This window comes from Pipistrellus hanaki (assembly GCF_964339955.1).
Source record: "Pipistrellus hanaki genome assembly, chromosome: 11".
NCBI lineage: Eukaryota > Metazoa > Chordata > Mammalia > Chiroptera > Vespertilionidae > Pipistrellus > Pipistrellus hanaki.
This window is the reverse complement of record NC_140513.1, coordinates 17421121-17435219: the sequence shown is the minus strand read 5'-3', so window position 1 is coordinate 17435219 and position 14099 is coordinate 17421121. Positions and strand designations below refer to the sequence as shown.

Here is a 14099-nt window from a genome sequence, read left to right as displayed (position 1 = left end):
TCAGGACACAAGCCCAGGTTGCAGGATCAATCGCCAGGAGGGGGCGTGCGGGAGGCAGCTTATGGATGTGTTTCTCTCTCATCAATGTTTCTATCTCTCTATCCTTCTCTCTTCCTCTCTAAAGTCAATGCAAACGTTTAAAAAAAAACACAAAGAAGTCTATCGGTGACACAATTCCTAGGAGTGTTGAGATCAACTGAAAATTTGTGCAAAGGCAATGAAAACTGTAAAACACATTACAGGAGTAATAAGATAGCGTCCTATTTCCAGGGTTGGATGTTATTCTTTAAATAACTGACTCTTTCACAAAAAGCAAAGGAATAGCTCTTATAACCCATAGTAAGACTAAAACTTCCCCAAAAAGACCCCCACAAGCCAATTAAATATCATGACGATAAAGATATTAATGATAAATTTCAAAATTTTTAGAAACGCTAGAGCGAAGGCAACATCAAACCATAACTTGCTTTTTAGAGGGGAAACCTGACTCAGAACGTCTCGAAACAGTTCTAAGCATACCATATTTATAGACAGAAATCTGGTTGCTGGCATCGAGGATGGCGAGGTCGTTACTCCTCTCAGGGCAGGAAGAGAAGGTGACTTGATTCACAGGCTCTGGGAGCAGCATTCGATGGGTGTACATGGGAGGTGGAACTACACTCTGCCGGAAGACTGTCACCAGTACCCTGTCTGCATGTGACAGAGAAGGAGGAGGAGGATCAGGCACATGGATGTTCAACTGTGAATTAAGGCATCAGAACAGCACAGTACTACTAACAAATGATGGGGGTAGGAGATATACAGCAATTCTTTAAAATAATTTGTGGTGTTTTATCATGAATAAGCTTAAACAGCGTGTAAGGGAGGAAGGAAATACCATGGACTCTGTATCAGGCTATTGTCACCTCCAGACCTGGAGAAGTCCATCTCTGGTCTTGGAGGTTTTAGGAGCAGGAGTTAGGACAAGGTCAAGAGATCAGAGTTCTAGCTTTGGCTGCAACCGAGCCAGACTAATGCCAGGAAATCAATGCCTTTAAAATCCTTGAAGCACTTCCCTCTGCATGGATTTGGTAATAAAGCATATATGATTAAGTCCTCTACACAGATCATATGATTATTAAATCAGTTTTATGACCACTACATAGAACATGAATTAGTACAAGCAACTCACATTACTATCTTTGAAGCAAGGATCAATGAAAATCTGAGTCAGGGCAATAGACAAGGCTAACACATCCAAAACCCTAACATGACTGTGCCTCTTCTGCCCAGGGTGAGAATTTTCAATGTCTTCAAAGGCGGACCAGTAAACATGTGAAGACCATGGATGCTGCACAGTGAGGAATTGGGGTGCGAGGTGGATGTGGGGAGGAGGGACTATGGTAATCAGGAAAGTACATGCTCCAGCTTTAGGAATTCTCATCCAAACAAAACAACAAATAAGTAAAGATAAACCAACCAACCAGCCAAATAAATATTCCCCATTGTTTAAACCAAACCACCACTTCTGGAGGCACCGGCTCAAGGGCCCCCTCCAGGCTCACAGACACCTTTTCTAGCTGCTTACTTCCATCGATGACGGCCACGTTGGCCATGTCGCTTGAAGTATCCCCCGAGCTCCGGTCGGTCATCCAGCACCAGTCATAGCAGAGGTAGTGCCAGCCCTGACAGAGAACATGCAGCCGGTACGGGCTCACCGGGTCCCACATCAGAGACACAATCTTGCTCTTCCCGCAGGCACTAAAGATCAGACTTTGCTTGAGATACCAGTGATAGTTCCCCACAGTCCAGAGCTGAACTGCAAGAGAAAATGAAAGGAGGCCTCAGAGGCTGGAGGACGAGACCTCATACCATTTGCTAGAGGGGGATGGGACAATCTTTTCTTTTTTGAAAGTCCCTTCCTGCTCAGCCTCTCCATTAAAACAATATTAACAATAACTGGTAAAAGGCAATTTTCCATGAAGACAAAATGTCAAGCACAATAAAATCAGAAATGCATGTTTATTTTTGCCTCTACCTTCAAACTTTTTAATCATGAGGATGGACGGCTAAGACAAGACAGTGTTTTAGTCAGTTGTTTTTTTCATAAAGAATTAGAAAGAAGATTAAAAGTATTAAAACACTCAATCCAGAAGTACTGGACTAGTACCACTATGTTCTATTAAGCTTAAGTTGCTTAATACTTTCTCCCAAGTGCTTTGCATGCAACTAGATGCAAGGCTCTCTGGTATTAATTAGGATTCAGCAGTCCAAAGGGAGATTAGCAAGCAATTATCTTTTCCAACATCTATTAAAAGCAGAGACCTAATCCTGGAGGGTAGGGAAAATGGGAAGATGTTGGTCAAAGGATACAAACTTGCAGTTATAAGATGAGTAAGATCCAGGGATCGAATGTACAGCATGGTGACTACAGCTAATAATTCAGTAACATTTACTTAAAACTTGCTAAGAGAGTTGATCTTAAATGTCCTCACAACAACAATAAAAATGGTAATTATGGTGAGGTGAATCTCATTGTGGTAAACTTTTCACAATATATACATGTATCAAATCATACATTGTACATTTTAAACTTACACAGTTGTATACCAATTATATCTCAATAAAGCTAAATAAAAGATCTAATCATGTCAAGTCAAAACCAACTTTTATTAAACAGATGACACATAAATGAAGCTCTTGATTATATTAAGAAACCTATTTTCTCTAATTATCTCCCAGCTCACGAATTCTTAATTCAGTGATCACAGTAAATCTAATCTAGTTCTCTAACCTGGCTATCGCAATGCATCTCTCTAGCAGTGAGTTGGTAAGCTAGACTTTCTGCCCATGCTGTGATAACAGGTATCATGGCTGTGCTTATGTAACACATATCCTGAGCATATCACAGTGCCTTGCCTGCCCTTGACACCCTGTGCTTCTCAACCCTGGCTGCATGTTAAAAGTTATCTGGAAGCATTGTTGTTTGTTTGTTTGTTTGTTTTTTTACTTGGTTTATTTATTATTCTAATGCTTTTTAAAAATATTTTTCTATTAAATTTTTATCTGTGTACATATTTTAACATTGCTCCCCCCCTCCCCATACAATTTAAATATGGATAGTCTTTATTTCGATACAATGAATCCACTAAGATGAAGCCTGGAAAGTGTTGTTTTGTTTTCTAAAGGTGCAGCCAGGGTTGCCCAGCTGGGTGTGGCTCAGTGGTTAAGCTCAACCTGTGAATCAGGAGGTCATGGTTCAATTTCCATTCAGGGGACATGTCCGGGTTACGGGCTCAATATCTAGTTTGGGGCATGCAGGAGGCAGCCAATCAATGATTCTCTCATTGATGTTTCTATCTCTCCCTCTCCCTTCCTCTTTGAAATCAATAAAAATATATTTTAAAAAATTAAAATTAAAAAAAGTAAAGTTGCAACCAGGGTTGAAAGCCACTGGGTCAAATGAATGAACGAGTGAATAAAAAAATATTCAGTGCATTATTATTGATAATGAAAAAGTACAAAACTTTAAAAGTCAAACAGAATAGGATTTAATAAACTGTGGCACAAATGAATATTATCCAGTAATTAAGAATAATATATAATAGATGGATACCTGAAGTGGAAATATGTTTATGGCAGCAGAAAAGTAAATTACAAAAACTGATGCATCAAACATAACAAAAATGAGATCATGGCTATACTGAAACATATCAATAAAATCTGGAAGATGAGAAAATTTCAATAGTAATTTATTAAAGAGACAGAATTACGGATTAACTATTTTCTTTCTCATCTTTATTGTTTAATGTTTTCACTTATGTATGCACTAAAAAATACCTATTTACACAATTTAAAAGGTATAGAAACAATTCTTATATCTAATCTAATTTCTCTTTCTCTTTCAGAGTAGTATTGGTCAACATTGTGACTTCCTGCAGCAATACCACCTAAGAAAATAAATTACTGGTTACCTGTAATGGTCAATTTTACATGTCAACTTGGCTAGGCTATGGCACCACGTTGAATACTAGTCTAGATATTGCTGGGAAGGTAGGAAGGTATTCTGTAGATGTGGTTAACATACACAATCAGATGACTTTTTTTCTTTCAATTTCCTAAAATTATTTATTATTGTGTTAACACTGGTTGGTAACATTGTATAATTTTTCAGGTGTACATTATAATTTGACATCTATCTATACTGTAAAGTGCTCTCACCAAAATTCTAATTTCTACCTGTCATCATAGATTTGATCCCCCTTACCCATTTCGCCCTACAACAATCAGCTGACTTTACATAAAGCAGATTATCCTCCACAACGAGCAGGTTTCATCCAATGAATTAAAGGCCTTAAAGATAAGGGTTTCCTGGAGAAAAAGGAATTCTACCTCTAACATGTAACGTAAGATCCTGCCTGTCTGCAGATTGCGGGCCTGTCCTATAAATTTCTGATAAGACTGAAACATCAACTCCTACCTGAATTTCCAGCCTGCTGGCCTGCCCTGATTCTGTTTCTCTAAAGACCTGTGACTGATGCATGACTGAAACCATAAATAATCAAAACCTAACCATCTCCACCTACCCCTCTCCACCATCTTTTATTCCACTACAGGACTAAGTAGAAGGGATAAGGGTAACTCCACATCTATTTTCAACTCTATTTTGTGGGGCAAAAAGGCTGAAACAGTGCTGTCTTACCATAGGCTTTTAGAGTAGAATTTTCTTCCCTCGGAAGGTCTTCCGACCAAACTGCAAGCACAGTGGAATCTGCATTCCAGAGCAGGTAATTTACCTAGTAGGGAAAACAGACCTGTCATTGTCCTTTAACTATGTATGCACAAAATCTTTGATACCTGAATTCCCTGTTCTCACAAACCAAACAACCCTCTCCTGGAGCAGACCCCTAGCTATAAATTATTAACCTACAGAGTCATTAAACAAATCTGTGTAATCTGTCCTCTCATGTAGAGGACTCTAAAAAATGCATTATGCTTAAAGATTAAAAGAGATTTAACAACCAAATGCAAGTGACATTTAGTCGATCAAGGACATTTGAATATAGACTAGGGATTAGATAATACTAAGGAATGATTACCAATTTTGTAAGCTATAATAATGTAATTGTGGTTACTTATGCTTATTTAAAGAAAAATGTTCTTACTTGTTAGAAAAAAATATTAAAAGTACATTTCCTAGAATTAAAAAACAAAAACAAAAAAACACCCTAGGAAATAAAATGAAAATGTGTGTGTATATATACTTGTGTGTGAGACAAAGAGAGAGGGGATAGATAAAATAATTTTGCAAAATGTTGTTATCTTGCAAATAATATGTACATAACAAAATGTTATCTTGCAAATAATATGTACATGGGAGTTCATCCACCTCTTCTCTCCACTTTTAGTATCTTTAATTAAAGAGTACCTTTGGATGTGTATCTGCTCCAACAAAGATCCTAACGGTACATAAGATGCTTAAGGTTTCAATGTTATGAGTGAAAGGCAAATTTATTGCTGGAAGAATTGTACTTTTGTCAAAATAAACAATAAAAACCAGCATTTCTATTTTCTGTCTATGTTTTATGTAGGTGGGAAAGAAATACCACTTATTCTTTAAAAATCTCTAAGAAAAAGAATTTCTCATTTTTAAGAAGAAAAAAACCCCCACAAAAGAACTTAGTTATAAGAAGCCACTATTTCTATTACTATGTACACAGGAGCTTCTATTTACATGCATGTCCATATCCAATATAAACCTTCTCTATAGCTGTGGGAAGTCCCTAAATTTGATTCTGAAACAACTCAGGCACCTACCTTCACCTCGTCTTTGAGGAAAGGAAGCATGAACTGTCCATGGAGAAGGCCATTTTTCTCAAAAAATACCACATCCTGCTGGTTGGGTTTATCTTGTGTGGATGCAATCAAACTGCCCGAGGGCCTTAAAGCAAACAGAGAGTTAGAAGGCCCGCAAGTACATGCAGCTGGCTTTAAAAGGGATAAAATTAGGAGAAATGGTCTTTTTTAGCAAAAACAAAAAGCATCCGAGAAGTTTTAAATTCTATGTCAGTAGGTAAGCAATGAGAGACTATGCCCGCCCAGAGGAGAGTGCCCTTTCCTAATTTGCACAAAGCCTCCACTTGCCCCCAAAGCCTCAGACTTAGTTACTTGGTAACTTTTTAAAAAGTCAATATCTTACTTAAATCATCCTGTAACACCATAACCTATTTCTCCTTCAAGTAGATAACTCCAGCAAATATCCCATGCTCAGGTAGGTAAAAAGACTTCTCAGTCACATCATCTCTAGGTTTTAATTCAAATACATTTTTCTCTTTGGTCTATCATCCAACTGCTACTCAAATACTGGTGGGAAATGAGATATCTAAAACCTACAGACCTAGTGGCTTTGCTTATTAACCGATGCTACTGAGACAGTGGATGAGAACATCCTCTCTCTATTTTAAGGGCAGCCACAATCACAAGCAGGCTGTGACCAGACAAGCGTGCTGGATCATGCTGGATCCACCCTGCACATTCCTCAGCAAACAGATTCCCTTGGTGTGGGAGACTGTGCACAGGAAGGAAGCCCTCTTCCTAGTCCTCACCAGAACTCCTCTGCCCACTGAGCTGTGCATACAGCGACTTCCCTTCTAAGCACCATTTTCTGCTTTATACAATGGCTTCATGGAGACCCTGCCTATAACCTACAAATCATATGGGTCTCGGAATTGTGAGGTCTGTGAAGGAACTCAGAATCTACTATTCAAATTGAAATCAGACTCCAGGGAACTAAAAAAGAAAAAAAACATATAGGCTTACAGCCAAATGAAAAAAAGTAATTCTCTTTTTGTGTTATATAAACACCCACATTCAATAGGCACCACCTCTACCCCCATTCCAAGAATCCTTTTTTTCTTTATTGATTAAGGTATTACACATGTGTCCTTATCCCCCCACTCATGCCCTCACCCCCTGGTGTCTGTGTCCATTGGTTAGGCTTATATGCATGCATACAAGTCCTTTGGTTGGTCTCTCTCCCTTCCCCCCACCCTCAGTTCCGAGAGCTCTGAGGAAGGAATGAAAAGATTTCTACTCCCACTCACTTCCAGGCCAGAGCTGGGCCCAGTCCTGCCACAGGCTCACTGGTTGACTGTAAAGCAAACTCACGATTCCACACTCGGACCTTCCGAGCCCCTGTGCAGTAGGTAGAGAGAAAACAAGACAAAAAACAAACAAGCTTAAAGCATTAAGATAAGCATTGTCAAGTCGGAACTTTTCAAACACCCTCCCTTATTAATAAAAACTGTCATAGTTTTATTACAATCTAAACAAATTAATCTTGGTAAAAACTTGTGTCCAACACACAGGAGGCTGGATAAAATAGCCTCAAAGAACTCTTCTAATTCTTAGTTCTAAATTCGTTAACATCTAAAGTAAATCTTTATGTAATAAAACTCTCAATGACAAAGAAAAAATTGCCCTGGCCACTAGTGTGGCTCAGTTGGCTGGGCGGCATCCCATGTAAGACAATGTTGCCAGCTGGGTTCTCACACACCAAAAGGGTGCCTGGGTTGTGGGCTCAATCCCCAGTGGAGATTGAGTAGCAAGCAGCAGATCAATGTTTCACTTTCACATTGATGTTTCTTTCTCTCTCTCTCTCTCTCTCTCCTTTCCTCTATCTCTAAGAATCAATTTTTTAAAAATCTTTAAAATGCTGAGTATCACATAAAAAAAAGAGAGAGAATAAACTTTCCTGAACTTAATAAGATAAACTTTTAGTTTGTTTAACTGCAATTAATTTCCATACCTGTCTCTGGGCAAACAACACTCACGGCAAAAAACTGTCCATCACCACGCCAGGTGATTTGTGGCTTCTGGTCATCCCAGGGCAAAGCAGACTCAATCTAAAGAGATAAGAAAAGACAAATGTCATTGAGGGCCTTCAATAGCCCAGAATCAAACAAGCCTCAGGCCATTACATGTCAATCTTTCATTCGCTATTAAACTACCTAGAAAAAAAACCAGCTTCATAGAAACCTCAGGAACTCTTCTAATAAAAGGACCCTTAGATGCAGAAATCATCAATAGAAGAGAAAAGAACTTCTAACAAAACGAAATTCTTCTTTGAGCATTTAAAAAAAATGGCCTTCAAGCAACAGGAAAAAAGCTACAGATCGAGATATTAACACCAATGAGTTGAGGAATCTACCAGGTAACTTTGACAAGAAAATAAATGTTGTTTGTCTAAATATAAATAGAAATTTGTTGTGTAAGCTTCACAACAGTGCACAGAAGAGCCGAGCCAGAGTAATCAAGGCAGCAGCAATGATGAAAACAGTCCAGTGCCACTTGCATCTCAATCCTGAAGGCCTCCAAGACAGAAACCAACTTTTCGGAGTTGGGGACAACTCCGCCTGAAAAGCCATCATCCATTCCTCTGACAGGTTAAGTCAAAATGGTGCCACAGTCTGCACCCCAGGAAATACACTGGCAGCCTAACCAGAATCATTCTAGGCGAAACAAAACCATGGTATAGAACACAAACTTCCTAAGGTGCAGGGTTAAAAGATGAAATACGATTCACAAAATGCAGCTAGAAATAATGAAAGATAAAAAATGGTACATGGTAGGCAGTGTATTACTGACTCAGCTACACTAACGAAAGAGTAAGATGCAAACTGACCGTACCTTCATGACACCCACCAGCCAATCACAAGTATGCAAATTAACCCAACAAAGATGGTGGGTTAATTTGCATACACAGGCACTGAGCACCCTAGCCGCACCAGGCCTCTGGACAGTGTGGGAAGGTAGAAAGGCCGCTCCCGGTCTGAGTGAAGGCGGTACTGGCAGCCAGGGGAAGGAAGGCCCATTGTTGCACAAACCTTTGTGCATCGGGCCTCTGGTTTATACTATAAGAGCAGTTCATGGAAATTTCTACATACAATATACACACAATGCTTTCATTTGCTCAGGCCCCAAATCATCCTCAATTCTACTTTCTCACACCCCACATCTGATCTATTATTAATAAATCCTGTAGCTCTACCTTCAAAATGCATCCACAATGAAGGAAAGTAAGTTTCATCCAAAAGGAAAAAATCAGGAAAAAATATCTGATATCTCCATATGTAGGAAAGTATAAAAACAGTTCTACATATTAGGAAGAGATACACAGAGTGTTTTATTTCTACCTGTGATTTATTTTTTACACTGAATATTGGTTATAATTATTCCATACGCTGAAAAATAAAAAAGATAAAGCCAATGGCAACAAAAAAGAAAGAAGGATCTTCCTAGGATGACTCATTCCCTGAGGTTTTCTGAAGTGTCAGCTTTATAAAGCATAAGACATCTGTCCCTTATTAGCCTCTAAGTGTCTTTATTCATCAGATCAACCTTACCATTTGCACCTGAAAGGCCGCTTGCCTGCCTTCTGATCCGTGGAACTGGGTCTCCTTCCTGCCCCATCCAACTGTGATAAACTTGTCTAGAGAACAAATGATTGAGAACATGCAAGACAACCAGTGAGCTAAATAAAATTCAATAAAAGCAGTTTCATTGCTAGTTTCCAAGAAGTTAGGGTCTGGTAATTACTTGGATGCTCCGAGACCTCTCAATAAATGGACCAGCAGTCAACATTATGAAAAAGGTGGGATTAGCTAGACCCAGGGTACTTTCCCATGCAAAGGTTTGCTGGTTACCATCTATCTCTATGACTGTCCTCAAAGCTGAATGCCCAGAGACCCACCCTGGGTCCCGTACTCCTCCAGGACCACACCTGCTCCCTGAGCAAGTTCATCTACTCCCCAGATTGTAAAGACTCCTACATGCCAATGCTTTGGCCCCTTATATTTGCCGCCTTCACATAGTGATACCAGGTAGCCCTGAAACAAACCAAAAACATAACTCACCACCTACCCCTTACAGTCCAGCACTTCCCACCTTTCCTCTCAAATCCTGGCACCTTTACTCCCACCACCTGAGCTTCAGGCTGGAGTCCCATTAAACTTTCCTCTTCACCTTACAGACCCAAAGCCTACTATAGTACCTCCTAAACCGGTATTTCTCTCACTGGCTAGGGCAGGAGAGGAACCATGCACACATATTCCAAAATAGTTGCTCAGATAATTCCAAAATATGTACTCCCATCCTCATTGAGAATCAATTTTTTCCTGAATTTATTACCTCTTTTGGGCCCCATACACACCTTCTTCATCCCTCACCTATATTCATCTGGCAACCTCTTACTAGGTCACCCTTACTCTTCCCTCTGTACCAATCACTCAATCTTGTATCATCAAAACCTTTAATGGCTGATCACCTATAACTCAACATCCAAATTCCCTTCCTACCAAACGTAATCAAAATCCATCCTTGTTATTTCATTCCACATTCACATACTGGCAACCATCGACGCTTAAGTATTCACAGTTGTCTGAAAAAGTTATAATGTGTAAAAGGCTTCTGGGAAACATTTTGCCTTGGAATGAGTTTATTCACTTGTTTGAATCACTTCTCTACCCTCTACCCTCATTTACCCAAGACCCATGGTCGGCAAACTGCGGCTCACGAGCCACATGTGACTCTTTGTACCCTCAAGTGTGGCTCTTCCACAAAATATCACAGCCTGGGAGAGTCTATTTTGAAGAAGTGGCGTTAGAAGAGGTTTAAGTTTAAAAAATGTGGCTCTCAAAAGAAATTTCAATCGTTGTACTGTTGATATTTGGCTCTGTTGACTAATGTGTTTGCCAACCACTGCCCAAGACCAATTCAGCCAAGATTCAGCTGAGGAAGCCACATCTGAGAAGCCTTCCCTCTCCATTACTCCCTTCCTCCCCTTATGCTACCCTGATACCTGCACATCAAGTCATCTGTGAACTAATGGGACTCCTTAGGAGAAAAGCCAAATTCTCTACAGCAACTAACACTGCTGGGTTCATACCAACCCCAAAATTATTACTGAACAAATAAATTACTTTAAATGAATAAACGAACAGCCATTTTCTAAATAATTTCTTAGAGTTGGTGGAATAAGGAGGCATGAAATTAGACCTCAGCCAAAGTTAAAAATCTGTCTTGTTTTCTCCCCAAAGTTGTAACCCAGAAATGGCCTCCTCATTCTAGCTCAGAGGTGAGGAACCTTTATTCTGCCAAGGGCCATTTGGATTTTTATAACATCATTTGAGGGCCATACAAAATGATCAACTTTAACAATTAGCCTGCTATATTTGGTCAAACATTTAATTAACTCATCCCTAATGTGTTGGCAGGGCCAGGCCAAATGATTTCGCAACCTCATACAGCCCATGGGCTGGGCATTCCCTGCCTCTGTCTAGCCAGTGTAGCCCCTTTCCTGGGTTATCAAGATGACCCTAAGCATAGTTTTCTATTCCCCAGGTTATTGACAAAGCTAACTCTCAGACTGGGAGAGGCTCTGAAGTATGCCTTTCAAGATCGGGAGTGTATCAAAGGAACTGGGCGATCAGACACTTAATGAACTGAAGTTCAAACATCATAGTCCTCTGAGTTATGGCGTGGAGATTAGTGCACAAGACAATGATCAAACTTGAGTGGAACGCAGGGCACAAGACATTTCAAACAAAGCTATACTCACTTTCACCAAAATCATCCTGATGGATCTGATGTTCCATGATCGGTTCAAAGTCTTTTGTCATCATAATCAGAGTCTGTTGACCTTGAAGGGGCACAAACAAGAATGATTTCATTTTCATACAAATCTGCCATTCCGTAAGTATCAATGGCACTGGAAGTGCAGAGCTGGTGTGAAGGAGTTTATAGACAGAACAAGACAGAGAGAATTCAATCTAAGTGTTTGACTTTCATAAACACAAAGAGCTTCTGACGTGGTGCTTATTCTCAGCTATTTATGTTGTAAGGCTAACATAAAAGTTCTCTCTAAATTATAACACTGGTATAACTGTTAAAAGAAAAATTTGAAACCTACACAGCTTAACCCTGTGAGATATTAGGAGCCATGTTTGATAAAAGTCAGATGAGATCAATGACAAGTTTACCTGTAGCAAGAAGCACCAGCTCTTGGTCGGGACTCCAACTCATGACTGCGATACCACTGGCCACACTCCCTACACATTCCAGCTGAGACAGACAGAAAAAATAAGAGATTAAAACCCCACTGTCTCAGTGAAAATTTACTACAACCATAATCAAAATAATTAAAAACAAAACAACCATGAATTTACTCAACAAACATTTATTCAGTATCAGGTATTGAGAGACTAGGCATGACACAGGGCACAGGAAGTGGATGTGACTATGGACACATCATTCCTCCCACAGTTATCTCACGAAAGAGATGAAAAGATGACTCTATAGTGGGATTAGAGATATAATTGAGGTTTCTGGGAATTAAGTTAAGGCTCAGAGCAGGAAACCACTAGTGGCCCAGGAATTCAGGAAAGCTTTTCTGGAAAGGTACCTTGAAGGGTGATAATAGGGTTAGGAAAAAGACATCGGGGGAAATGCAATATTAAGGCACAAAATTAAAAAAAAAAAAAAAAAGCAGTTAAATAACAGCTGCAAGTAGAGCATAAGGCGCGCACGCGTGCGCACGCGCGAGCACACACACACACACACACACACACACACACACACACACACAGAGGAATGATGGGGGAGGGGAGAAGCTAAAAGGAATTTGGGGAACACATAGTGAAAGGTCCTATATGGTACAGTAAGAACATGGATTCTGTCTTGCATACATTGAAAAGCCACAAATAGGGAGGATTAAAACCATTTGATTAAATTAATGGACAGGAGGGAGCTCAGTAATCAGGAAAAATTGCTACAGAAAATTTTGAAAATAAAAATACCTTTTAAATATGAGAAATACTATTTAAGTTGTACTTGATATCTTTGATATTTCTTACCATAAACTGAAAGTAATATTTATTACTGCACTAAATGCAATGGTTAAAAGCAAAGGAATCAGATTTAGACAGCCAAGTTTTCATATCCCCTCTGAAAACGATGACTTTGGCCTAGTTACTTGAGCTCTCTGAGCCTCAACTTCCTCTAGTTTTGAAGAATCAGAAAACTATCTATTTCATAAGATTGTATATTAAATAGATTACTCTTGAAAAGCACTTGACAAAGTGCCTGGCACATTATAAACATTGAATAAATGTCTACTACTACTATCATTGTATTATAGTAATACTGCAAGTCTCATTGCACAATCAATGTTAAAGAGATCACACTCATATTGTAATCAAAGAAGTTTAAAAAGACTTAGACTATTTTAGTGTGAAACCCTTGCTGTTAAAAAGGTAAAGACAGAAATCCAGAAAGTCAACCTTATGCTAGAGTAGAGAAAGAGGCTAACGGTTGAAATCTATCTCCTTTGGCAATCATAAATATTTCAAAGACTTTCTAATTGAGAAATATAAATTACAACCCAGGATCAGATTTTGATAAGAGGTAAACTACACCACACAAGCCTGGCCAGGGTGTTTTTGTTTTTTTTCCAGGTTGTAATTGTTCTGATTAACAAACGCAGTAGACAAAACTGAGTTTTAGAAGAATCCTGAAATACAGCTGAAGCCAACAATTTTTTGTAAAGAAATATATATTGCAATGACTGTAATTTGTAAAATGCTTAATTAGTACATTGCCTGGACATTTAAACTTCTATGCAAAACAAGGACCTGTTGGAGGACACGTGACTCTTGCACTTACCTGGAGCGTGCTGAGATTGCACAGTATGACATCTCCAGACTCCGTGGCCAGGCACACAGACTCCTGATCCAGCAAGTCCTGAATACCAACAATGCGGCCACTTCCATCTTCCGGGAGAAAGCCTTCTGCCACTAAAGAAATTTCGTTTCTCACCTTCCATCAAAGCAAACACATAAGCAAATTAAGCCAATCTACTTACAAGAACAATTGACAACATTTCCAACAAAAAAACAAAATGCTTTTTAATGCCTCACTTATAATATAAAAGCTTTCAAAGAAATTTTTTATATATAAAAATAAAAACTTTCACTTAAGGACTCTCATAACCCTACCTATCTTTAATAAGAAAAATAGTTTATGCAACATTTTTGATAAGCAGACATAAAATAAAAGCAAAAAGC

At 39.1% G+C, this 14099-nt stretch overlaps 1 protein-coding gene across 1 annotated transcript in view; it reads right to left on the bottom strand.

Annotated features, from left to right (window-relative positions):
- ELP1 (elongator acetyltransferase complex subunit 1) overlaps window positions 1-14099 on the bottom strand; it is a 58965-nt gene that overhangs the window by 33274 nt on the left and 11592 nt on the right. The window contains exons 3-12 of the mRNA XM_084899291.1: window positions 13699-13851; window positions 12018-12099; window positions 11597-11677; window positions 9384-9469; window positions 7787-7883; window positions 7083-7173; window positions 5797-5920; window positions 4682-4775; window positions 1568-1798; window positions 520-690 (exon numbers count right to left, since the gene is read on the bottom strand). Of these exons, the coding sequence (XP_084755417.1) occupies window positions 520-690; window positions 1568-1798; window positions 4682-4775; window positions 5797-5920; window positions 7083-7173; window positions 7787-7883; window positions 9384-9469; window positions 11597-11677; window positions 12018-12099; window positions 13699-13851 (1210 nt within the window). The remainder of the gene's footprint in view (window positions 1-519; window positions 691-1567; window positions 1799-4681; window positions 4776-5796; window positions 5921-7082; window positions 7174-7786; window positions 7884-9383; window positions 9470-11596; window positions 11678-12017; window positions 12100-13698; window positions 13852-14099) is intronic.